The sequence below is a fragment of the Erinaceus europaeus genome, chromosome 21 (genome assembly GCF_950295315.1).
Source record: "Erinaceus europaeus chromosome 21, mEriEur2.1, whole genome shotgun sequence".
NCBI classification, from domain to species: Eukaryota; Metazoa; Chordata; class Mammalia; order Eulipotyphla; family Erinaceidae; genus Erinaceus; species Erinaceus europaeus.
Window position 1 is genome coordinate 5,821,232 of NC_080182.1, and position 27,225 is coordinate 5,848,456.

Here is a 27,225-nt window from a genome sequence, read left to right on the forward strand (position 1 = left end):
ACTTGAACCCAGGGCTTCAAGGTGGGTATGATATGCACTCTATCTGCTGAGCTGTCTCTAGCCTCCCTTCCTGGCCCTTCCTAGCAGGGTATCACTCAGGATGCATGCTCTCTCCAGACCCTGGACCCAGGCAACAGATTTGCAGCATAAGGGCTGGTTCTAACCCCAAATCCCAAACCCATCCCAAACCCATCCCAAACCCATCCCAAACCCATCCCAAACCCATCCCAAACCCATCCCATCCCAAACCCATCCCATCCCATCCCATCCCATCCCATCCCATCCCATCCCATCCCATCCCATCCCATCCCATCCCATCCCATCCCATCCCATCCCATCCCATCCCATCCCCAGGGCTGTGTACTATCTGGTAACACTGTGACAACTCCTGCAGACCTTAGAGCTACTGTCTGAGCCGGGGTGGGGGGTGGGTAGTGGTGTGTGTGTGTGTGTGTGTGTGTGTGTATGTCTGTGCCACCACTCCACCATCCATGGGGCTTCCATGTGGTGCTGCCCCCCCCCCCCCCCCGGTAAGGCATGTGCTTCACCACTGAGCCTCCACCTGCAGTATTCAGTGTTCCCCTCGCTGGCTGTAGATGGTCCCCAAGGATTCAGTCAGTAAGTGTCCACTGGCCAGAATGGGGATACACGAGCAAGACAGGAAAGAGACTGTTTCAGACGCCCCTCCCTATCATTCTGGCGGTGGCTCTGTGCTGCACCTGCGAGCCTCGCCTTGTCTGTGGAGGGAGGTTATCAGGCAGGCAAGCCACTTCGTTATCAGAACGTACTGGTCTTCCCAGGGCACCCAGCGGGTTAATTGGGGCAAGCAAACACCAGCATTATCTCAGAGACATCTGAAACAAATTGAGGCATTTTGGCATCTCTCCTCAGGAAACAAATTAGCCTTGTCTTAAAAAAAAAATAAATAAAAAGACTGTTCTCTCTGCCACAGGCAGAGGCTCCTGTCAAACCCCCACAACATCAGGAGGATGTGGAGGAATGAAGCAAAAATCGTGTGCGAGGTGTCCCTGCAAACTCATGTCCGGGCTTGTTCTTGCCGATTTGACAAGCAGGTTTGAACGAGGAAAGTGGTGCTGGCCTTCAACTCAGCTTTTCCAGCTGAAGCCCTTACCAGGTTTCTGCTGGGAGGCAGGGGGATCCTGGTGCTGAGAGAAATAGTCATCAATTTTGGACAGAGGAGCCCTTTTCCTAGGGCCAGCTCATCTTTCTCACCCCCTGCCGGCCCAGGCTTGGGGAGCAGTTTCAGCCCCAGAGAAATCATCAAACAGCAGACAACATGCTGGGTGAGGGAGGCTGAGATCATAAAAGACTTGAGAAGAGGTGACCTACTTCTTCTGAATTTCTGTGAATTTGAGGACGATGGCAGCCACTAGGCAAAAGATAAACGGAAGTCCCTGCTTTGCCCCACCCCCAGATGCTGGACAAGTGGAACCACACTTGTCACAAGTGTGATCCCCAGATGCACACCATTTTGACCCATCCAGTGGGGGTTCTTCGACAGAGGGGGTTACAGTTTTTCCTACTTTGGAAGTTCTTGAAAGAAAGCACATAAGCCTTCTTATTTCCTACTACAGCTTCACACACCCACAAGTCTGTAGGAGGTGCTCTGACTCAGACTCAGGGAGGGACCAGCCTCACGCGGGAGATGCGCACTACAGGACAGTTGGGACTTTGTCTTCTTTTCATGTGGCTCTGCAGAATGAACTTCAGGCTCTGTGCACACATGTCCATGCTGAGCAGTCTTCCTGTCCCAATTACTATTTCTTTATTTATTCCTTTGAAGGGGAGGAAGTGGGAGAAAGGCAGACGAGGAAAAACCCCCACAGTCTTGCTCCACCATTCATGGAACTCCCTGGGTGCTGTGCATGGTGCTGAGAAAGGAGAGACCCCACAGCCCTGCTTCACAATCTATGGAGCTCAATAGGTACTGTGCATGGTGCACACAGCCATGCCTTGCACACACAAGGCATCTAGACTGCTTTCTGGTAGTGTAAAAGTCAACCAACTGGGCAGGGGAGACAGCATAATGGTTGTGTCAAAAAACTTACATGCCTTCTGCTTCACCGCTTGTGAAGAGACTCCCCTGCAGGTGGGGAGCCAAGTGCTCGAACTGGGATCCTTACACATGTGCTTTGCACCATGTGCGCTTAATCTGCTGTGCTACTGTTGACTCCCTCATACTGGATTTCTATCCTCTCCCTTCCCCCCACCCCCTAGTGCTGAAGCTTCCTTTAAAAAAAAAAAAGCAGCACCTGCAGTGGAGTTGGTGTATTGCACCAAAGTAAAAGACTCTGGGGTGGGTGGGTGGGGGAGTACAGGTCCTGGAAAAGGATGACAGAGGACCTAGTGGGGGTTGTATTGTTTTGTGGAAAACTGAGAAATGTTATGCATGTACAAACTACTGTATTTACTGTCGAATGTAAAACATTAATCCCCCAATAAAGGAGAAAAAAAAAAACTTTCATGCCTGAGGTTCCAAAGTCCCAGATTTCACTCTCCCTACTACCACTGTAATCCAGAAATGAGCAGTGCTCTGGTCTCTCTCTTTGTGTATTTTTCTCTCTTGTTAAAATAAAATAAGTATATTCCAAGGGACTCATGAGTTTATTAGTTTTTGCCTGAGCCTGACATCTAATATGCAGGTGGACCCAAGTTATTGTCTGGAGAGATGGTGTCATAGTCGGAGAAAGGACTAGAAAGCTGGATCAGGGAAGAGAGTAGCTCCCAAAATATGGTACAAGTATATAAATATTGTTAACTGTAAACCCAGATGACCCCACCAATGTGTCTCGAAGCCCCACCTCCCCAGAGCCCTGCCCCACTAGGGAAAGGGAGAAACAGGTTAGGAATACAGATCAACCTGCCAACGCCCATGTTCAGGGGGAAGCAATTAACAGAAGCCAGACCTCCCACCTTCTGCACCCCATAATGATTTTGGGTCCATACTCCCAGAGGGATAAAGAATAGGAAGCTCTCAGGGGAGGGGAAGGAATATGGAGTTCTGCTGGTGGGAACTGTGTGGAATTGTATCACTCTTATCCTAGGACCTAGTCAATATTTCCATTTTACAAATAAAAATTTTAAAAGTAATAAATTAAATTAGTATGTGGAAAAAATAAAACAAGTATATTAAAAGAAAAAAGAGCTCAACTAAACAACCAAACAGAAATACTAGGGTCAAATGCTTAGGAAAGTCTACCAGGAATCCCCAGCATTTGATCTTGACAGAGACAAGGAGAGCTGAGCTCTGGTGTCCATTAGAGGAGTTCTGTCCATGCCTGAAGTCATTCCCATTTGAGGGTTTGGGCAACTTTCCCAGTCAAAGACCACACACACCAGCAGGTCAAGTTAAAGGATTTGAGAGAAAGGAGAATCAATCCAACAAATGGTGTTGTAAAAATTGGGTTGAGACATGCAGAAGAATTAAACTGGACTACCTCATACCACCACACACAAAAGTCAACTCCTCGCACATGGTGCAAAGCACAGGGACCGGCGTAGGGTTCGAGCCCCCAGCTCCCCACCTGCAGGGGAGTCACTTCACGGGCGGCGGTGAAGCAGGTCTGCAGGTATCTGTCTTTCTCTCCCCCTCTCTGTCTTCCCCTCCTTTCTCCATTTCTCTCTGTCCTATCCAGCAACAAACTACATCAACAACAACAATAATAACCACAAGGCTACAACAACAGGGACAACAAAAGGGGGAAGAAGGTGGCCTCCAGGAGCTGTGGATTCATGATGCAGGCACTGAGCCCTAGCAATCAATAACCCTGGAGTCAAAAAAAAAAAAGTAAAATCCAAATGGATCAAAGATTTGGATATTATACCAGAAATTATCAAATACTTAGAGGAAAACATTGGTATAAGTCTTTTCAGTTGTAAGCTTTTGAAACACCTTTGACAACTCAAGTCCAACTGTAAGGAAAACAAACCAGTGGGGTTATATCAAATTAAAAAACTTCTGTACAACACAAGGAATCACCATCAAAACAAAGATTCTCCCCCCTGTCCCTGGGGGTGAGGGAAAATCTTAACATGCCACACATCAGACAAAGGGCTAATAACCAAAATACATAAAGAACTCAGCAATAAAATAAAATAAACACCGGAAAATGGGGGCAGTGGGGACATGAATCTTCCCCAAAGAAGAGACCCAAAGGGCCAACAGACATATAACAAAATGCTCAGTCATCGATGATCAGGGAAATGCAAATAAAAACAATGAGATGCCACTTTATACCTGTGAGAATGTCACACATTAGGAAAGACAGAAAATCAACTGCTGGAGAGGCTGTGGGGGAAAAGGAACTCTTCTGCACTGATGGTGGGAATGTAAATGGATCCAGCCCCTGTGGGAAATAGTCTGGAGACCATCAGCAGGTTAGAAATGGACCTACCCTATGATCCAACAATCCTTCTCCTGGGGACATATCTAAAGGAGACAAAGAAGACGTCTATTCAAAGAGACCTACACACACCTATGTTCATAGAAGCATAAGCTGTAATAACCCAAACTTGGAAGCAACCCAGATGCCGAATGAGAGATGAGTGGCTGAGAAAGTTGTGGTTTACAGACCTTTGGTGACAGGAGTGGTGAAAAAAAAAAAAGAAGCAATTTTTACTGTTTAGCATATAGTCTGGCAAGCATACAATCTTGTAAGTCACTGTTAAATCACTAGTAAAAATTATATTGAATACAGATAAGAAACTTGTGGTTTAATACACAACAGAATACTATGCAGCCAACATCTTGGATAGAACTTCAGGGTGTCATGTTGAGTGAGATAAGCCAGAAAGAGGCTAATACAGAGTGATCTCACTCATAGGTACGACTTAAGAAGTGAAGACAGTAAGGATGAACCTGCCGTGAAACTTGGACTGTGTTGGTATGTGGCTACTGGATGGAGGTTCTCTAGGGTCCTGGTGCAGGGTGCTGGAAAAGGACCTGGAGTGGGGATGGGAAAAGTGTCTTATAGATGCCTACCACAGCGAAATGAGAGGCTGTGCCCATGTGTCGACAGCTGTACTGGAAACCATGACCTTCTCCAATAAAGTGGAAAGGAAAGATTCAGGAGAGGCATGGACCGATCTCTTGTGACCTTCAGGTGCTTCCAGTGGCCACAGCAGCCTCCGGCTTCATCCCTCACTCTCCATTCCGCAACCCTGCCACCCAGTGTCACTTCCAGTCTCCCAGAGTCTGAGGAAAGCTTGATGCTGGGCTGTGACTCTGTTCTAGCACCCTGGTGACGAAAGGCCTGGGGCACATGGGTTCATGTTCCCATGACCTTGAGGTCAGTCTTTGGACACCTGACTATGGCCCCAGTCACATTTATACCCATGGATTCATGGGCTGGACCTTGGCGGGGTGGTGGTGGTGGTGGTGGTGGTGGTGGTGACACTTGACAATTAGGGGACTCCTGTGACTTCCGCCCTTCCAGCTACCAGCTGTGGACTGTCCATAGAGCTCCGCCAGATGTCACCACGGGCCTGTGTGGACATGAATTTCTCTCTCTCTCTCTTTTTAATATTTATTTTCTCTTTTGTTGCCCTTGTTTTATTGTTGTAGTTATGATTGTTGTTGTTATTGATGTCGTCATTGTTAGGACAGAGAAATGAAGAGAGGAGGGGAAGACAGAGAGGGGGAGAGAAAGATAGACACCTGCAGACCTGCTTCACCACCTGTGAAGTGACTCTCCTGCAGGTGGGAGCCAGTGGCTCGAACCGGGATCCTTCCGCCCGTCCTTGCGCTTTGCGCCACATGCGCTTAACCCGCTACACTACCGCAGACTCCCCATGAATCTCTTTTTGCTGGACTGTGTCTTGAACAGATATTGCTCCTTTGAAGCCATGTGGGTCAGCTCACACAGTGGGGTGGGGGGGAGCAAAGGGGAAAGACTGCAAGAAGAAAATGGTTAAAAGGACAGAACTCTTTTTTATTGCCTCTAGGGTTATCCCCGGGGCTTAGTGCAGCGCTATAAATCTACTCCCAGTGGCTATTTTTTTTAATTTAATTTAATTTTATTTATTTATTCCCTTTTGTTGCCCTTGTTGTTTTTTATTGTTGTAGTTATTATTATTGTTGTCATTGTTGTTGGATAGGACAGAGAGAAACAGAGAGAGGAGGGGAAGACAGAGAGGAGGAGAGAAAGATAGACATCTGCAGACCTGCTTCACCGCCTGTGAAGCGACTCCCCTGCAGGTGGGGAGCCGGGGTTCGAACCGGGATCCTTATGCCGGTTCTTGTGCTTTGCGCCACCTGTGCTTAACCCGCTGCGCTACAGCCCGACTCCCCCAGTGGCTATTTTTTTCCTTTATGTGGATCTCTCTAGATGAGGAGATGATCTTGCTTTCTACAAATAACATGGGTTAACACATACTTGAGTATTTTTTTAACTTAAATTATCTTTATTTATTGGATAGAGAGCCAGAAATTGAGAGGGGATGGGGTGATGGAGAGAGAGAGAGAGAGAGAGAGAGAGAGACCTGCAACACTGCTTCACCACTTGCAAAGCTTTCCCTCTGCAGGTGGGGGCTGGGGGCTGGGACCTTACACATTGTAATGTACGCTCAACCAGGTGCGCCACCACTCAGCCCCCATACTCAAGTTTTTTATGTCTATATTGGTGATGATTATTTAATTTCTAATTTCTCCCAGGAGATATAACACTTGTCTTAAGACTGGTGTTGGGATCATTCAGCTGCCCTTGGTGAAACCTTTGTTTGTTTTCGGTAAAACAAAACAAAGCAGATACCTTCCTCTGGTGCCCACTTGCCAAGTATGATGGTCTGGGTTTAGCCTCTGACTTAACCTTTCCACTGCGCTTCTCTGAACAGGGGTGGGGGTCGTTGGGCCGTGAGATAACCACCTTGGACACGGGACACCTTTCTGTTTCTTAAGCTGGTGGGCTTTCATTCTTCTTCTGATTCCAGTTCAGCTATCACAGTCACCTCCACAGTGAGGTAGTCATACCCTCCTTTCTGCATTGCTAAGACACACCCACTACAGGTCCTACTGCCCTCCATGTCTAGACAGCACATGTATACAGCATGCATTACACATTTTTCACTGTTCAACTCTGGCTTATGGTGGTGCGGCACTTTAGACCCGCAAGCAGGAGAGTCTCTTGGCATCACCATTATGCCACCTAGTCCCATCCTGTGTTATGCATTAGGTATGTCAGCATAATATATAATTACACGTATGCTATTATACATGGTATGTACTCATGCATGATATAGGAAGGCTATAGTGCAATTCCATAAATATCTGTGTATATTACATATAGTGCCTAACATTAGGGATCCAAAATGGTTTATGTGTACTATGGTCTGCCCTATTTAGATGAGACTGTACTCCTCTACAGAACACAATTCGATTTCTTTACTGTATTTATTTCTTTACTGTATTTATCTGTATTCACTCCTAGACCACAAGCTTCTAGGTTTGCATCTTAGTTCTTTTTTTAAAATTTTTTTCTTATTATCTTTATTTATTGGATAGAGATAGCCAGAAATTGAGAGGAAAGGGAGAGATAGATAGATATATATAGAGAGAGACAGAAAGATACCTGCAGCCCTGCTTCACCACTTGTGAAGCTTTCCTCCTGCAGGTAGGGACCAGGGGCTTGAACCTGGGACCTAGCGCATTGTGCTAACATGTACGCTCAACCAGGTGCACCGCCACCTGGCCCCTTGCATCTTAGTTCGTTGTAGGATTATTCTGGGGAACTTGCTAGAATGAGAGATTCTGGGTCTCAGCCCTGGAGATTGTGGCTCACAGTCCACAACTTCCAGGCCACTCTGATGCCAGTGTGGAGAGCCTGGGTTATCTAGAAGAAAGAGAGATGATTCAGTCTTTCATACCCTCTGTCTAGTCTCTCCTCTCTGCTCCACATATGCTGGTCCCTGCCATTTAATTTTCACCAGGAGATCTCAGTGTTAATGGCATAGTGACAAGATATTTTCAAAGCCAGTGTTTAGAGATGCGTCTCATATCAGAAGAAGGTGGGCTGAACTTTTGGAAATGCCTAGGAAGAAGGGGCAGGCATTGTGGGTGGACACTCTTCCAGGCAGAGCCCCTCCCCTCCAGATGGAGTCCCCTCTTCTAGGTAGACACTCTTCTAGATAGACTCCCCCCTCCCCGACCACGACTGAGGCAATGTGCAATTTTTACAGGCAGCTCTATTTTTCAAAAGAGCTCACTCACAGCATGATCGGTGCCCTGTTTTCCAGTCTTGGAAACTCTCAAGGCTAATGCTAACCCTCACTCTGTAACAAGGCCTTGCACTCTCATACGCTGATTACAGACATGCTAGAAGTCCTCACGGAAGCCTCTGATGCTCTGATTCTTCTGCCTATCTTCCCCCCCGCCACAAGAACCTACTTTCAGCTCTCTGACTGCCTGCACCAGACAGACACCCGTGTTACCCTTTGAGCAGGGGAACTTGCTAGAGCAAATCAGAGTTCGATGACAGGAATGCTAATGCACTGGCTTTCATCTTGGTTGCGCGCCCTCAGTAACCCAAAGGCCCACCTTTCTCAGGGTGGTCTTCTTAGAACTGATTGTCTGTGACAGCCGGAGAAATGCCGTCACAGGGAAGTGGGGGCCTCCTTGGGGACAGCCAACCTGTGCGTGCCTGGCACAGAAAACAAATGCCAAGAAGGAGGAGGTGAGAGTCACTGGTAAGTTATTCGGACACATCTCTTTTCTGGTTCAGGGTTTGGAACAGAATGTCCTTTAGTGTCAGAGTTGGGACCAGGTATTTGGCTCCTCCCCCTCCCCAAGGGACTACCTCCAAACTAGGAGGGAGACTGCGCGCATACACACACACACCCACACACACACACACACACACACACACACACACACACACCACACCCTGCTTCTGAGAGAACATGACTTAGCATCTCAAACTACAGGAAGTTCTGACATTTAGGGGCAGAAGATAAAAGTGCTTAATTCCACATTCCTCTTATTTATGAGGCCATTAACCACTTACAATCTATTTCAGCTTTGGAAATTACACGAGAGGAACCACACCGCAGTTGAACACAAGCCCACACTGCTCTTAAACAGGCCCGCAAATGTCAGCAGCCCTTTTCTTCGATTGCATCGAGGATGAGCTCCACGGTGAGGTGGGAGATGACAGATGCCGCCTCCATAGAGACGCACGGGGAAAAAGATGGATTTTTTATTTACGACTTGGAAAAAATATATAACTTTAATAATGCTTGGATGTGTTCACAAATGATAGCGGAGGCAAGTCAGAGATATATGCTTTTTAATATCCACTTCTCCTCACGTAAGGAGTTTTATCACATTAATAGCTAAATCATCCTGATTACAAAAGAGCTGAAATGAGACAATTAGTGTGGTCTCTGACAGTCACGAAGAATGAAGCATGGGAGGGTTCTGGTGCCCACCAGATGGATATCTTCAATGTACCTCTTATTATCTGTTTGTGGTAATAAGTTCAATTAAACCCAACTGGTACACACCAATCTTTGTGAATTGCTGGAAAAGGAATTAATTATGTACTTCACATTTAATGAAGGCAGAGCGTAATAGTCTGTTTGCCTTTTTGTTTGTTTGTTTTGTTTATTTTGATTGCTAAGTATTCATTAGGAAGTAAACCACTTATCTAGTTCTACAGCAAGGTCTTACTTCTCCCAGTAAGAAAGCATTGGCTTAGAAAGAAAGGTTAAATATCATTAGCAATTAGGGTTTATCTATTCTTCAGAATCTTTAAGAAGAGAAAAATCAGACTGATGATTTTGCAGTATCTGGTCATGTGCAAGAAATCTGACTTGACATTTCCTTTTTAATCTGAGATGTGATCTATGTAAAATTACAAAGAGGGGGCCGGGCGGTGGCGCAGCTGGTTAAGCGCACATAGCGCAAAGCGCAAGGACCGGCTTAAGGATCCCGGTTCGAGCACCCGGCTCGCCACCTGCAGGGGAGTCGCTTCACAGGTGGTGAAGCAGGTCTGCAGGTGTCTGTCTTTCTCTCCCCCTCTCTGTCTTCCCCTCCTCTCTCGATTTCTCTCTGTCCTGGCCAACAACAACAATAGCAATGGCAACAACAACGATAACAAAATGGAGAAGATGGCCTCCAGGAGCAGTGGATTCATGTGCAGGCACCGAGCCCCGGTGATAAACCTGGAGGCAAAACAAAAACAAACACAAAACTACAAAGAAACTATATATGCCAAGACTTAGATTCCAACAATTAGTGCAATTTTTTTTCCACTGGACTGCATTTCCTCATCTTGCACACATCCAAATGAAACATCTGTGACACAGCTAAATCCTTCTGCAGGCTCACTGCAGGCTCCCTCCCCTAGAGCTCATCCCCTTTATGTGTAAGCGACGTACATGAGGTCAGACTGCATGCCTGAGATGAAACAACACTCCAGGTGCTACTCTTTTTTTTTTTTTTTCCCCTCCAGGGTTATTGCTGGGCTCGGTGCCTGCACCATGAATCCACCGCTCCTGGAGGCCATTTTTCCCCCTTTTTCTTTCCACTGGCACCTGCATGCTCTGTCACTGCAAACATACAGGCGTGGAGTCAGGTCTTCTCACTACATGTTCCACTTCCCCTGGAGTTAAACCCCCAGAAATGGAAGTGAGGGGCCAAGGAAGAGAGCACTTTCTTGCCGTTGCCTGCTCTTTGCTCTCCTACTCAGAGTGCATGGGTACTGCTTTCCCGACACTCTCACCCTTGGAAGGCTCGGTTGGGGTTAGCTGTTCATCTCCTGTGGGTCTCTGTGTTTCCCTGGTCCTGGAGGCTGAGGGTCTGCAACAGTTTGTTGGTGCTACCCGGGGTGGGTGGTCAGCACAGAAGGATTCAAAGATCCCTTCTCAGCTGGGATGGATGGAGAACTGGAGAACGGATAGGTGGGCAGGCAGGGAGGAGCAGGCTTCCACTGCACAGTCTATTCCACACGCATGGTACAAGGCTTGTGCATGTACATCACACACTGTGTCTAAGGTATGTGTTTATACAATCCACATGCATGGTATAGGGTGTGTACTTCTAAGTCTCAGAGGCGTCAAAGGTCAGAGAGCAAGGGACCATGGAGGCACCATTCTATACTAGTGGACACCTTGGAAGGCACTCTCCTTGCTGAATCCCTGGAGCCCATGCTGTTCCTTATAATCTCAGCCTCATGTGGAAAGAGATTTATAGGTTATGTTGTGCTCTGAGAATACAAGGTCCACGATCACCTGTCCTTTCAGATTCTCTCTTTTTAAAAAGATTTATTTTTATGAGAGAGAGAGAGAGAGAGAACCCAGAGCACTGCTCAGTTCTGGCATCTGGTGGTGCCCGGGATGAGACCTAGGGTCTCAGGTGTGCCTGTCCTTCTGGGTCACCTACCTGGCCCATGCTAGGAGACGGTTGGGTTGGGCATTACCTAGCTCAGAGTGGCAGTTTTCTCAGGCCTAATGGGATCTAATTCGGCGATGATCTGGCCACAGTGCTACCATGGGGCTCTCCATAATTAGCATTTAGCACTTCTAACAGTAAACTTTTCCCTGGCACGCCAGATGCCCTGGGTTGGAATTGGCGTCAATCTTATCAGAAAGACCCCTAATTATGGCCTGGAAATAATTGGTTCCAGTGGAAGGCATCTAATTACACTGAAACACATTCTAAGCACCCACATCAAAAGACTAGTGTGGGTTCGAGAGGCCCAGTGTCAGAGCTGGTTACTGAGTTCTGACTTTTCCCCAGTCAACTATGGGCAGATAAAGCCTTGAATAATTTTACATAGGAAATGAGGGCTGCTTCAAGCTCTTTAAAAGAAAAAGAGGGAGAAAATATGATAAAACCCTATACAATTATGTTAGTTATGCTACCTACGGAGAGACTGTGCATCTCAGTGTCCCAGAGAAGCCAACTGGATCTTGTAGTTATGCAGGAGTTACATTAGAGTTGAGCTGGAGGCAAGAGGACCTCCCTTCTGCCTGTGCATGCATGAATCACTTGCTCTTCTAAACACAAATGCCTGTTGTGATGGACAGAGGGTCCCCGCTTCCTGGCCCCGTGGGACCAATCGATCAAGCAGTGTGGGACAGTCCCCGTTCAGTGCGTCACAGAGGCATCTTCACATCCAGATGGGGAGAACAAGAAAACAAAATAATGGCTTGTTAGGAGTCTGCGTGTCTGAATGAGATTTTAGCGACAGCCCCTCTCCCCCTTTTTCTATCAAAGATATTTAAAACAAAGGTTTGTTTATTTATTTATTTATTGGTAACATAATGGTGTAGGCGATAAAAAATTCAAACCATTAGAAGAAGACGACGAAAGAATCTTAAAAACTCACGGTAAGATCTCTGTCTAGGCAAACTCAAGTCACAGGCCCGCCCACCAGCCTCTGAGCTGCGTGTGGGACTGTGTGTGCAGAGGGCACGAGGCCACTGCTGGCTGCAAAAGTCCTACTGGTGGCGTGGCTGTGGCTCCGAGATTCTCTGGGTCTTCCTGCTTGATTCCAGCAGATTCTGGAGGATCAAACCATACAAACTTCCATCTCTCCCAAGTGTGTCTCTTCCAGCCTAGGACCTAGGCTTCACCTCTGGGACTCCACTTTTACTCAAGTTCCATGGTCAGCCCTTTGAGGCTGGTGGTGGGAGGCTAAATATTCCAGCTTGGAGTTAGAATCCAGCATGTACAGGGAAGATAGCCAGGGAAGGGCAGTCTCCATCAGAAAGTATTGACAAGCTTTCAAAAAATTGCTGGGGACCCGGGGGGAGATAGCATCATGGCTACGCAAAGAGACTCTTATGCCTGAGACTCCAGAGTTCCAGGTTCAAACCACCATAAGCCAGAGCTGAACAGTGCTCTGGAAAAAAAAAATCTGGGGACTGCAAAACACTCATTTAAGTGTTGTATTTCTCTTCAACACGACTCAGCTGTCCCTTCCCAGCTACTGTGGAGAAAATCCTCAGGTGTAAAACAGGGTTTGTCAAGGCACTGCCAACACTGGACAGGGCGCTCCTGGGTTCAGCAAGCTAACCAGACTCGAAGCACACTGTGACTTAGCCCTTCAGGCAGTGGGACCCCAGGTGGCCAGCAGGGCTGCTATCATCCACCTGTCTTGCCAAACTTCACCCAAGTCAGGTACCTGAGCTGCTCTTCTTTGGAATGACTCTCTGGAAAAGCGGTTCACAAATTGTGCACTGCACAGGCCCCTTCGGAGAAAGCAGTGTGACGCCAGCTCGGCTAGGGATGAAAATGAGCTCGCAGCACTGTGCCCCATGAAGAAACAGTCTGCTGGCCACAAAGCTCTCTGACCACCATCGCTGATCCCAGAGAGTTTGTGTTGGAAGCTCCAATCTGAGCCTTTCTGTTGGGATCTGGGGTCCGAGCTGAGAAGAATTCCTGTTTGAAATCAGAGTGCCAAGCAAATCCCAAATACACTTTATCTGGAAAAAGCTGACAGTCCTCTGGGTACAGTTTGAGATCTGAGATGACACGGGCACCTGTGGGCAGCTTGCAGCTGGGCACCCACCCACTTCTGCAGAACCTGAGCGTGGCTCCCTTCCAGGGCTGCCTGCCCAAGACCCACTCTGAGCCCCACATGGCTCTGGCTCACCTCCTCCTGGATTTGCAGGGTGCTGTTGCTGATGGGACCCTCGCGGGAAGGTCAGGGGGAGTTTTCTGACGCCCCACCTTCACTCCCTTTTATTCCAGGCATTCAAGGAGGTAGACTGATAGCACGTTGGCAGGGGGGAACCCGTTCTCTGAGGCTTTAGTCTCCTTGTGGTCCTCAGAGAGGATGAAACCATGGTGCACTAGTGTTCCGAGCGGGTCCTGGTGGTGTGTGGTTTGGTCCCTGATAACCTGGCGGCCAGCGTGTTCTTTCCTGTTTGAAAGGGCTTTGCAGCTCTTCCTCCCTCCCTCCCTTCCTCCCTTCATTCCTTCCTTCTCTTTTTATTGTCACTAGGCTCATCACTGGGTTTTGGTACCTACATGACAAATCCACCACTTCCAGTGGCCATTTTTCCTGTTTATTTATTTATTTATTTATTTATTATTTTACTTGATAGAGAGAAATTGAGAGGGGGAGGGAGAGATAGATATGGAGAGAGAAAGAGAAACACCCACAGACTTGCTTCCACTCATAAAGATCCTTCCCCCTGCAGGTGGGGAGCAGAGGCTTGAACCTGAGTCTCCATGCCCGGTGATGTGCACCACCGCCTGGCCTCATGGCTGTCTCTACACTCTGATTCTCTGTGTCTGCTCACGTGCTTCCCGGATGTCCCTTGGCACAGGTACCCTTCTGACTGCCCCAAATCGCCCTTGCGTCAGGCTGCTCACCTCTGGTGGGGTGTTGGTCAACCTGCCTCCTTCCCTGCTCAGCCCAGAGGAGTGAAAGTTGAGGGCTCGGGAGAGGTGGCCTGCTGGGGTAGGTGCCACCTGCGGCCTCACTAAAATAATAATAATAATAATAATAATAATAATAATAATAATAATACAACCTAGATCTCTTACATCATTCTTGGGAGTCACTGCATTCTACTTTCTTCTTGTCGAACTGAGGCCCTGTATATGCACAAAGACTACCCTACTGGGGATGATTAAAAAAAAATTTCGGGGGTCGGGCGGTGGCGCAGTGGGTTAAGCGCATGTGGCGCAAAGCACAAGGACCGGCGTAAGGATCCCGGTTCGAGCCCCCAGCTCCCCACCTGCAGGGGAGTCGCTTCACAGGCGGTGAAGCAGGTCTGCAGGTGTCTATCTTTCTCTCCCCTTCTCTGTCTTCCCCTCCTCTCTCCATTTCTCTCTGTCCTATCCAACAACAAATTGCGTCAACAAGGGCAATAATAATAACCACAACAAAGCTACAACAAGGGCAACAAAAGGGGGAAAAATGGCCTCCAGGAGCGGTGGATTCATGGTGCAGGCACCGAGCCCAGCAATAACCCTTGAGGAGGAAAAAAAAAAAAATTTCAAGTATATATTTAACTTATTAAATTTTAATGAGAGAGAGACAGAGATAGAGACAGAGAGACCAGACACTGCTCAGTTCTGGCTTATGGGAGTCCTGGGAATTGAACCTGGGACTTCAGAGTCTCAGGCATGACAGTTTTGTATAACCACTATGCTGTCTCTCCAGCCCCTGAATTTGTCCTTCATATTACCTGTAGAGAAAGACCACAGTATTGGAACTTCTTCCAGTCCTGTGGCACTCCCATGTGGTGCTGGGTTCAAACCTGGGTTGTACACCTGGCAAGGCAAGTATACTACCCAGTGAGATAGCTCGCTAATCCTAAAGTAAGGTTTTATTTTTCAAAATGTAATTATTCAAAAAATGCAATTATCCTATTTTAAATATTTACTTTACTTCACAAAACACACACACACACACACACACACACACACACACACACACACACACGGGGTGGGGGGGAGCGAGCATGCCAGAGTATCACTGACACAAGTGATGCCAGGGGTTGAACTCAGAAGCTCATGCTTGTGAGTCCAGTGTTCTAACCACAGAACCACTTTCTGGGTTGCTAAGACATGGCTTCTTAGAACAGGAAATGGCCACTTTCTGGGCAACATTTATGCCCCTCCCAACCCTAGTGAGCAGTCATGGCCTACTGCACGCTTGCGTACATGGGGCACCGACAGCAAGGAGGGAGTAGAGGGGGTGGCCTGTCCCACCCCAGGGCTTCAGACTGTGTCACACGGGCACTCTGGGACCAGAGACCTCCTCAGCAACTGCCCAGAGCAGCAAGCAGCCCAGGCTCATTAAGATGACGACACAGTGTTCAACAATTTGTTTGGCTTTGTATGTTAACTCTCTTTCTAGCCATCAGGTTCCAGAAGCCAGCAGGATGCAACCAGACTTCCCTGGACAGACAGCCCCACCAATGTGCCTTGGAGCTCTGCTTCTCCAGAGCCCTTCCCCACTAGGGAAAGAGACAGACAGGTTGGGAGTATGGATTGACCTGTTCAGCGGGGAAGCAATTACAGAAGCCAGACCTTCCACCTTCTGCATCCCACAATGATCTTGGGTCCATACTCCCAGAGGGTTAAAGAATAGGAAAGCTGTCAGGGGAGGGGATGGGATACGGAGGTCTGGTGGTGGGAAGTGTGCAAAGTTGTACCCCTCTTTTCCTATGGTTTTGTCAATGTTCCCTTTTTATAAATAAAAAATTAAAAAAAAAATGACGACACGGAGAACATCACACATCCTGCTTGTAGAAGCCCTATGTCCAACAGCTCCCAACAGAGCGGGCTTGTTTTCTAGGCTTCCATGATCCTGGCTTCCTTCATGCTTGGCTTCTCCTTTGTGAAGTCTCACTTATTTTTACAAATTACTGTATTTTTCAAAATTCTATTATTGTTAGGGAGAGAGAAGAGGCAGGGATAGGTACAGAGACACCACAGCACTGCTCCACCATCCTTGGAGCTTCCTTGGTGCCGAGAGTGGAGAGACCCCACAGTTCTGCCCACCACCAGTGGGGCTCCCTGTCCACGCTCCCATGTGCAACCAGAAGTCAAACCCAGGACCTCAGACATCTCCAGGCCTAATTACTCTAATGTTTTGTGATGAAAACCTCAAAAACGTTCATTGCATAAGATTCAGAGTCCAGGGATAGTCATTTTTACTAAAATACAAGCAATATCAACAGAACAAAGCCTGGACATGGATTATCTTATTAGAGGACACCCATGAAGTGTTCTCTTCCCATTCAAGTGAATCTCCCATTCCAGGTTAGAAAGCCAGGAAGTGGGGGAGAAACAAGGTTCAAAGCCAAGGTTCTGAGTCTCTGTCCCATTCCCTCACAACTACTCAAAAAACTTCTGGGATCTTCTTAGCGCTCAGAGACCAGCAGATGATCACCAATGGTCCTCTGGCCTTGTCTGTCTGGACCTACACTCCCCCATCCCAGCTAACTGCTAGGTTTCTCTCTGTAGTCCTACATCCACACAGGTCACCACTGGCAGCTTGTCCTACAAGTGCTGTCTTCCCCTCTCCCCACCTATAGTGGACACAGACAGACCTAGTGCCCTGCTGTTGGTCTGGCTCAGTGAGTGATGGACTGAAATAGCTGGAAACAATTTACACACAGATTCCCTTCTGACCCTGGGTATCTGAGCCCCAGTCTGGAAAGACAAATATGTGTACAGGATACAAAGTGGTTATGCTATTGCAACTCTCAGTGATCCCAAGGGACATCCTTCATACTTAGGGTTTTTTTTTAAAGTACTGTTCCTGAAATGAAGCTCAAGGCAACTATGTTGCAGGGCTACCTTTGTTCACCATAGGCTACTGAATTTCACAACAGCTTAGAACAAAGTGACCTGCTCTGCCCCATCCACAACAGCTGGGGAGAAATAAGAAGACTGGATCTAAAAAGTGTCTCGGCGGTGTAAGGATCTGGGTTCGAGCCCCTGGCTCCCCACCTGCAGGGGCATCGCTTCACAAGCAGTGAAGCAGGTCTGCAGGTGTCTGTCTTTCTCTCCCCCTCTCTGTCTTCCCCTCCTCTCTCCATTTCTCTCTGTCCTATCCAACAACAACTACAACAACAATAATAACTACAACAATAAAACAATAAGAGCAACAAAAAGGAATAAATAAATAAATACAAAAGTGTCTCTGATGCAGTTGAGAGTATAAGACACAATGCAGAATCCAGGGATCTGGGTTCAAGTCCTCCTTTGTTGCTGGGGACCTTGATCCTTCCTTTTTTTTTTTTTAAATTGCCATCACGGTTATTGCTGGGGCTCACTACTGGTATTATGAACCCACTGCTCCCGACAGCCATTCCCCCCTTTTTTCTCTTTTTATTTTACTAGATAGGACCAACAAAAATTGAGAGGGGGATGGGGGAGATAGAGATAGACACCTGCAGACCTGCTTCACCACTCATGAAGCATCTCCCCTACAGGTGAGAGGGCAGGGGATGGAACCTGGGTCTTTGTGCATAGTAATGTGTGCTCAACGGGGTGCGCTGCCACCTAACTCTGTCTCGGTTCTTTCTTCCAGCCTACAGATGCAGTGAGGGAAAGATCCACGGCACGGGTGGTGCTCAGGATACAAAACACTGTGTTGGCACCAAACAGCTCACCTGGCCGGAACAGGTGCAGAGCCTAACCTCCTTCAAGTGGGCAGGAGGGTCCTGCTGGGTGAATGAGGCTGAGCAGGAAGGAAGAGGTGACCCCTTCCTCTGGCCCCACAATCTCAGAATGACAAGGTAGCTCTCGTAACCATCATCAAGGCCACAGTCTGTGTCTCCTTTGTTAAGAACAACACCATGGGTCTTGATCTGGCTAGCACTGTCTTCCCAGAGACGACGAATTTCAAAGCTATGGAGACTGGAAGGAAATTTCTCTGGAGGCCTGAACAATCGTCCCGCATGACAGCAGGTGTTGTGGCTGTGACTCTCCAAATGCCATTAGTCGGATGGCTCTGAAACAGGGCCACTTCCATCAGCCCCTTGGCCGGCCGGCAGTCTGTCAGTGCTCTTTGTCCTATTCTGTCTGTGTGGTGAATCCACCTGATCACCTGCTGGCATCTCCACCCAGGGAGGCGAGTGACAGCAATGAGGCAAATACTTTCTCAGCCTTTGGTTGTGAGTGCTGTGCATGGTGTCTCAGAGGGGTGGAAGGCGCCCTTACCTTTCACGATCAGGTTCCCGGTGCTGCTGGCTGTGCCGAAGTGGTTGGTGGCCACACAGGTGTAGCTCCCCGAGTCAGACTTGGTCACATTGATGATGCGCAGGCTGCCATCCTCCAAAACAGTGACCCTGAAACCCAAGCAGAGACACAGAAGCCTGAGCTCATCCCCAGGGCTGACACATCACGCTAAGGGAAGGCTTGTGAGGGCCAGCGGACCAGGGTGAGGGGTGGGGAAATGGTCTCCAGGTGAGCCGGCTGTCCCTGTGTGCCGTATCTTCCTCTGAGCGGGAGGCCTGATGAAACGAGGCATATGTATCCAGCATATTTACGCCGCAGGTGCCAGCCTGTGTGTTTTCATGAACTGTAAGCACTGAACCCGGGAGGATGAGAGTGTGTCCCGGCATGGTGAGAACTAGGGTTGGGGGCAGGGAGAGCTGCTGGACCTTGGGCCCCCAGGTTCAGGAGGTTCATTCCTGGGAGGAGAAGGATGTCCTCTGTCCAGCAACATGGAAGTGGCGCAGGGCTAAAGAACCTCATGGTCTGGGTCACAGCAGACCCGTCACAGATCCACGTTTGACAGCTGCTCAGTTCCCACCTACCAATCACTGCCCAAACAGGTGGTGCTGGGTTTCTAGCCACCAAATCTGTATCACCTCAGGGAACCCACAATGCAACTCAACACCCACATTTAGACACTTGTTTTCATTTTGCTCCATCCATCCATCCACCCACCCATTCATCCATCCATCCATCCATCCATCCATCCATTTTACTGTCTGATCCTATCTCTATCACTATCTTCTTCTATCTTCCTGTCTGTCTCTCTTTCCATCTGTCCATCATCCTGTACATATATCCATCCATTCATATATCCATCCATTCATGCATCCATCCATGCATCCATCTGTCCATCTATCCATCCATCCATTCAAAAATCCATCCACCCATCTTCCTTTCTTTCTGTCTACCTGCCTGTCTGTCTGTCCACCTGCCTGCCTGTCTGTCCACCTGCCTGTCCATCCATCCATCCATCCATCCATCCATCCATCCATCCATCTATCCATCCACATCCATCCATCCATCCATCCATCCATCCATCCATCCATCCATCCATCTTCCTGTCTGTATTTCTACCCATCCACCTTCTTGTTAGTCAGTGAGTCTGTCTGTCCGCCTATCTATCTATCTGTCTGTCTATCTATCTATCTATCTATCTATCTATCTATCTATCCATCTTCCCATCCATCCATCCATCCATCTATACATGTACCCACCCACCATCCATCCATACTCCTAATTTGTAACTATCACCACAGGGGTCTTGTACTAGTGCAATCAATCTGACCACTCCAGGCAGATTTTTTTTCAGGTAGATTGAGAGATCAAGTGAGAGAAGGACAGACAGACAGAGAGAGGGAAAGACACCTTAGCACCAAAGTTTACCCTGATTCTGCAGTATTTCTATATGGTGCTGGAACTTAAGCCTGAGTCATGAACATGGCAAGGTAGGCACTCTACTGGGTGAGCTATCTCGCCAGCTGCTATTCTCCTCTATCTTCTTAAATAAAAACTTTTCAATTAACATCTGCATTCTTTTAATTAAAAAGCTGATTTCTTGGGGCTGCATGGTGACACACTGGGTTAGGAACATATTATAATGTACAAGGACCCAGGTTCAAGGCTCCAACCCCCACTTGCGGGGAGGAAGCTTCACAAGTGCTGAAGTATAAAGATGAAGATGCAGCTCATTCTCTTTCTCTCCCCAGCTCCATCTCCCCCATCCCTCTTGATTTCTCTTTGACTCTATCAAATACATAAAGAAGATATTCTTTAAAATTGATTTTTTTTTGAGGGAGAGAAAGAGTTGAAGTCAAAATGAAACTCAGCTCTGACATATGGCAGTGTTGGGGATTGAACCTGCAGCTTCTGGAGCTTCAGGCACCCAAGTCTTATCCCTAAGAGGCCAAGCTATCTTCCTGGCCCTCTACATTGTACTTTTGTAAACTGAGACAAGATCAGTGTACAATACCATATGTGTTTTCAGGGTACAGTGTCACACCTTTTCAAACATGTGTTACCATACTTCAGCCAGCAGCAAGGTGCCAATGTCCCCTCCCCACCGCACTGCCCACTGAAACAATCCCACCCTAAACTCCCTCCCCTTGGTGGACTTAGCTATCATCTTCATAAATGAAGCAGTGCCTGAATCCAGCCCAAGGAGACTCATTTTTGTTCTATCTTGATAAGATCTCAGTTTCCCCTGGCATTTTTGTTTCCCCCTTTCAGATGAGGGACAGATCTGTGGTTAGTAGCTGGACATTAAAAACTCCAAATGTGGGGGTTGGGTGGTAGTGCAGTGGGTTGAGCGCACGTGGCGCAAAGTGCAAGGACTGGTGTAAGGATCCCAGTTTGAGCCCCTGGCTCCCCACCTGCAGGGGAGTCGATTCACAGGTGGTGAAACATGTCTGTAGGTGTCTGTCTTTCTCTCCCCCTCTCTGTCTTCCCCTCCTCTCTCCATTTCTCTCTGTCCTATCCAACAACGAACGACATCAACAACAACAACAAGAACCACAACAAGGCTACAACAACAAAGGCAACAAAAGGGGTAAAAAATGGCCTCCAGGAGCAGTGGATTCATGGTGCAGGCACTGAACCCCAGCAATAACCCTGGAGGCCAAAAAAGAAACCTCCAAATGCGAATGGTGGCAGATCTAGGTAACAGGAACTGAACACAAAAACTCATTCCTGGCTGGGCTCACACTCACCTTGGCTTATCTGGAGGTTCCTTTTAAATCACTGATGGCATAGGAGAAAAATCAGACAGGACGAAGCAGCTAGGAGACAAAGAAGGGCCTGGAGAGGGGCTGTCGACTCTGGGAAATGGGTCTCTAAGTGGCAGACAGAGTTCCAGCCTAGCAGAGCTGCAGCCACCCAGCCATGTGCCACAGAGGAGTTTAGAGGCAGAGGATGAGCTGCGGGTGTGGAGTGAGGAGCAAAATCAAATCTCTTCTCACAGCAGCTCAGGGTTCCAGCTAGGGGTGGGAAGAGCTGACCTTGTCATACATATCCAGCCAAAAGGATCTGCGTCTACCTATGTTCATAGCAGCGCAATTTGCAACAGCCAAAACCTGGAAGCTACCCAGGTGACCAACAACAGAAGAGTGGTCTATGTACACAATGGAATACTACTAAGCTATTAAGAATGAGGAGGTCACCTTCTTCACCTCATCTTGGATGGAGCTTGAAGGAATCATGTGAAGTGAGAGAAGCCAGAAGGAGAAGGATGAATATGGGATGATCTCACTCAGAAACAGAAGTTGGGAAAAAAAAAAGAAAGAAAAAGAACAGAAGGGGAAGCACAACACGGAACTCGGACTGGGTGTGGTGTATTGCATCAAGTCAAGGACTCTGGTGGGAGGGGGGCTTTTCGGTCCTAGTGAATGGTGGTGGACGAAGACCTAGGCTGGGGCTGAGAGTGTTCTGCAGAAAACTGAGAAGTGTTACACATGTAACAACCGCTGTATTTACTGTAAACCATTAACATCCCCAATAAAAGTAAATAAATAAAAAGAACAGATCTGCCATTTGACCCAGAAACTCCTCATCTCTGTCTCTGTTTGAAGAACACAAAAGCACTCATTCAGGAAGATCTCTGCTCGCCTGTGTTCATGGCAGCTCTATACACAACAGCCAAGATTTGAATCAACCTAGTGCCCCAGGGCAGAAGAGCTGATAAAGAAGTTGTAATCTTACATACCATGGACTACTATTCAGCTGTGAAGAAGGGGGGAGGCCCTGCATTTTGCTACAGTGTGGATGGAGCTGGAGGAGGGTCATGTTAAAAGAGATATGCTAGAAGAAAAAGGGTTAACACAGGTGGTGTCACTCATGTGCAGTTTCAGAAACAAAGCCAGGGAGTAGATGGAGGAAGGCAGTCTACAGTCTGGCTAACCAGAGCAGCTATCCTTAGAAGTAACTGGAAATCAACAATTTGTTTGGCTTTATATGTTAACTCTTTTTTTTTCAGCCACCAGGCTCCAGATGCTAACATGATGCCAAACAGACATCCTTTGGCAGATGACCCCACCAATGTGTCCTGGAGCCCTGCTTCCCCAGAGCCCTGCCCCACTAAGGAAAGAGAGAGACAGGCTGGGAGTATGGATCAACCTGTCAACATCCATGTTCAGAGGGGAAGCAATTACAGAAGCCAGACCTTCCACCTTCTGCACCCCATAATGACCTTGGGTCTATACTCCCAGAGGGATAGAGAATAGAAAATCTCTCAGGAAAGGGGATGGGATAAGGAGTTCTGGCGGTGGGAATTGTGTGGAGTTGTGCCCCTCTTATCCTATGGTTTTTGTTAGTGATATATATATATGTAACTGGAAATAAAGAGTCCATGGCCAAAATGGATTCAAAGACCAAGAGGAAGAGCTGCAAATAAGCAAAACAGGGCTGAAGTGAGACCTCACTGGGCAGGGCATATGTTTGGTCATGTCCATGGTCTACTCTGAGTTATGGCATCATAAGGGAGGGGAAGCTCTAGTTCCATGGTGTTTCTCTCCCTTTCTCGATCTCTCTGGAGATATCAAGTGAAGCCTACACAAGACCTTGGATTTGCAAAATAAGTCAGTAGTAGTACAAACAATCTGCTCAACAAAGCCGTAGCAGTGGAGAAGTATTCAGGGAGTTTGTTGAGACCCACTCTCTATGAGCTGCACATACCACTGCATTTCAAGAATTCATATTGCCAATGGCAGATGGGTGGATACAGAAGCTATAGGACATAGCTCAATGGAATATTTCTCTTCAGTAAGAATACTAATAAAGATGAGATTGTGTCATTTGGGACAAAATGGATGGGACTGGAGGTGATAATACTGAGTGAAGGACAACTACCGGATGGTTGGTTTTGTTTATATGTAGAATATTAATGACTAAAGCAAATGAACTTGCAAAAAAAAAAAGTAAATACAATGGTGACCATACTGTCTCCTGGACTTTGTGAGAACTATGGTGGTTACTGGGCTGGGGGCAGGGGACAGGAGGCAGAGCTGAGAGGTCACAGAATTCTGGTGGAGGGTCCAGTACATACACACATCATGTGGGTGGGAAGTCATACCCCTGTAATCTCACTGTTTTGTGAACTACTTGCCAATCATTAGTAATAAAAAAGTGAAAGCATCATTTTTTTAAAGATTTTTTTTCTTACTTTTTTAAAATCTTATTTACTTATTTATTTGTTATTGGATAGAGACAGAGAGAAACTGAGAGAGAAGGGGGAGATAGAGAGGAAGAGAGACAGAGAGACACCTGCAGACCTGCTTCACTGCCTGTGAAGGTGACTTCCCTGCAGGTGGAGATCCTTAAGCCGGTCCTTGCGCTTTGCGCCAAGTGTGCTTAACCTGCTGCGCTACCGCCCAACTGCCAAATCATCATGTTTTATCTACACAGCAGGCCTGAGAAGCACTGTCAGTTCGCTGAGTGCAGGGAACTGAGACCCTGGGACTTTGCACATGGGTGGGGCTGCAAAATCTCAGACTTTGCACATGGGTGGGGCTGCAAAATCTCAGTCTTCTAGAATGCCACCCTGTGGCGATGGGGGAGGAAACAAAGATACAGGGAGCAAAAACCGCCACCAGACTGAAGAGGTCTTCCTCCAGTCTGCTATATGATTTTTGCATAGAATGAAACACATTAAAAAAATGAAACCTACCTTTCAGCTCCCTCATTTTATTTGCTGAAATACCTTTTTCTTTTTATAAAGATCCATTTTATTTAATTTTTTTAAGGTCTAGTGTGTGTGGTGGGGAGAGGTCAGAGCAGTGCCAGGGTTTGAACTTGGGACCACCTGTGTCCAAGCCTCAAGCTCTACAATAGCTGTACCACCACCTCCCAAACTGCAACAGTTGCTCTGATGTCCAGGAGTGTCTGGGGGAACAAGCCGAAGTAAAGAAAGCTTGGGGTTTGTAATCACAGAGGGAAACTTCATCCCTAAGTAACTGACAGGCTTGAACCACAACATTAATTCTTCATGAGAAAGGGAAGCCACGATCGATTGGGTAGTAACAATAGTGGCGTCTAGAAAAATAGTTTACCAAAAGAAACCTTACCAAATGGGAGAGCATCTTTATACACTATGCTTCAGATAAAGGACTAATAAGTCTAATATAGAAATAAAATAAAACCTGATAATAACAAAATAACTTTATTAAAACAGAATTTTCACCAAAGAAGATATTCAGTCAGTATATGTGAAAAAAAAAAACAACCAAAGTTCTGATTATCAGAGGAATGCAAATCAAGACAATGAGTTATCATTTCATACTTGTTAGAAAGAAAAAAACCAGCAAGTGTCGGTGAGGATGTGGGGGGGGGGGGAGGGATCCTACTACATGGCTGGTAGGAATGGAAATTCATTCATCCTTTAAGGAGATTCCTCAGAACTTGAAAAATGGACCTACTATATGATCTTACAATCCCTCTCTTAGGGATTTCTCTAAAAGAAAAAGACCTGTCAGGCAAGATCTCTGTGTATCTATGTTCATAGCAGCACAATGTGTAATAACTCCAACTTGCAAACAAACCAAATGCCAAGTGACAGGTGAGTGGCTAAGAAACCTGTGGTACACACACACACGAATACTACTTAGCTATTAAAAACGAGAAAAATCGGGGGCTGGGTGGTAGTGTAGTTAAGCACACGTCGCACCAAGCACAAAGACTGGCATAAGGATCCCAGTTCGAGCCCCCGGCTCCCTACCTGCAGGGGAGTCGCTTCACAGGCGGTGAAGCAGGTCTGCAGGTGTCTATTTTTCTCTCCCCCTCTCTGTCTTCCCATCCTCTCTCGATTTCTCTCTGTCTTATCTAACAATAATGACAGCAATGATAAACAATAAGGGCAACAAAAGGGAAAAAATATCCTCCAGGAGCAGTGGGTTCCTAGTGCAGGCACTGAGTCCCAACAGTAACCCTAGAGGCAATAAATAAGTAAATAAATAAAATCATCTCCTTTGTCTCATCATGGACAGAACCTGAGAGAATCATGTCAACTGATCTAATAAGGGAGAAAGAGGCTAAACACTCTCAGCAGGGGAGAGGCAGGGAGGTGTTGAGAGGACACCCTAGGGGCTCAGTGCACCTTGGTGGAGGAGGGTCTAAGGTGATGGTGAGGATGGTGTGCTGAAACCTAGCCTGGGGAGAGAAGAAGGTGTACTCATCAACAACTGTCTTATACATCATTATTTCCCTAAGAAAATGTATTTTAAAAAGGAAAGGTGGCTTCATTTTAATTTGTACCCAACTCCTAGATCTTTGGGATGATGGCTTCCAACCCTTGAGAATATTAAAGAGGAAGCTACTTCTCACCTACTTCTGTGCCCCAAAGCTCCACTCACACTCCCTCTCCATCTCTCTCTCTCTCTCCCTGTGAGACATGGCTGCCATCTTTGTGAAGAGCAGAGACCACTCACCAATGTGGTCAGCCATCCATACTCTCCAAAGTCTCTGAGCATTACAGGCTTCTCCTACATTCATGCACTACCCCTGTCCGAAATCCCTGCCCCAAAGAATCAGAAGTATTCCTCAGACAATCTCTTAACCACACTGGACTCCAGCCTACCAACTCTAAAATGAGGGTGAGAAATGACAGCAAGCTTGTTTCACAGGCAATTAAAAAACAGGTTTACAAGTGACAACACCTGTGAATCCTATCTGATACATGCTCACTCCCATTAGTGCTCTTAGCATCATTATCAGAATTAACGGTCGCAATGTTTTCTTTAAATGAGTACAACTTTATATTGAAAGTCACTGCATACAGAAAATTTTACTACTTTATACTCAAAGTCACTAAGTCACTGCATGCAGAAAACATTTCACTCAACATAAATAGACACTAACTATAAAAGCAAATATGATGAAAACTGCTGGCTTTGACTTTCCACTGAAAACACCAATCTGTGAAGACATGGAGCTTAGGCTCACTTTTCTTTGAGTTTTTATTTTTATTTTTCTGTGAAGCTGGGGTCTCACATATGCATGATTTAACTGTTTCTGGTTGGAGAATTTTTAGGAGAGAGAGGGAGGGAGGGAGGGAGAGAAAAAGAGAGAGAGAAAGAGAGAGAGAGAAAGAGAGAGAAAGAGAGAGAAAGAGAGAGAGAGAGAGAGAGAGAGAGAGAGAGAGAGAGAGAGAGAGAGAGAGAGAGAGGGAGAGGGAGAGGGAGAGATTGAGATTTCTCCAGTGCTCCCATGTGATGCTGGGGCTCAAACCTGGGCTGTACATGGCCAGTCAGGAGCCCTGCCCAGTATACTGTCTCTTTGGCCCATCAGCTTTTTCTTTGGTGAAATGAGCATCACGCAGGGCTTCAAAAGCGCTCAACCACACAGGAACCAAAGTGAATTTCTCCCTGGTGTTCTCAGGAGTGCTAAAGAAAAAAATTGGTTTAAAGTCACTCAAGGTCATTAACCTCTTGTTGGGAACAAGTAATGAAAGGAACCTAGAAATCATTATGGCTTGGGTAAAGGCCATTGAGACTTGCAGTTCTGAGGGTTGTGAGCTGTAAAGTCTGCTGTGG

At 47.0% G+C, this 27,225-nt stretch overlaps 1 protein-coding gene across 4 annotated transcripts in view; it reads right to left on the reverse strand.

The window, feature by feature from the left end:
• Positions 1 to 27,225, reverse strand: part of LOC103124848 (contactin-4) — a 422,242-nt gene that overhangs the window by 77,285 nt on the left and 317,732 nt on the right. For all 4 annotated transcript variants that reach the window (XM_060180337.1, XM_060180335.1, XM_060180336.1 and 1 more), the window contains exon 11: positions 18,650 to 18,777. In XM_060180337.1, the coding sequence (XP_060036320.1) occupies positions 18,650 to 18,777 (128 nt within the window). The remainder of the gene's footprint in view (positions 1 to 18,649; positions 18,778 to 27,225) is intronic.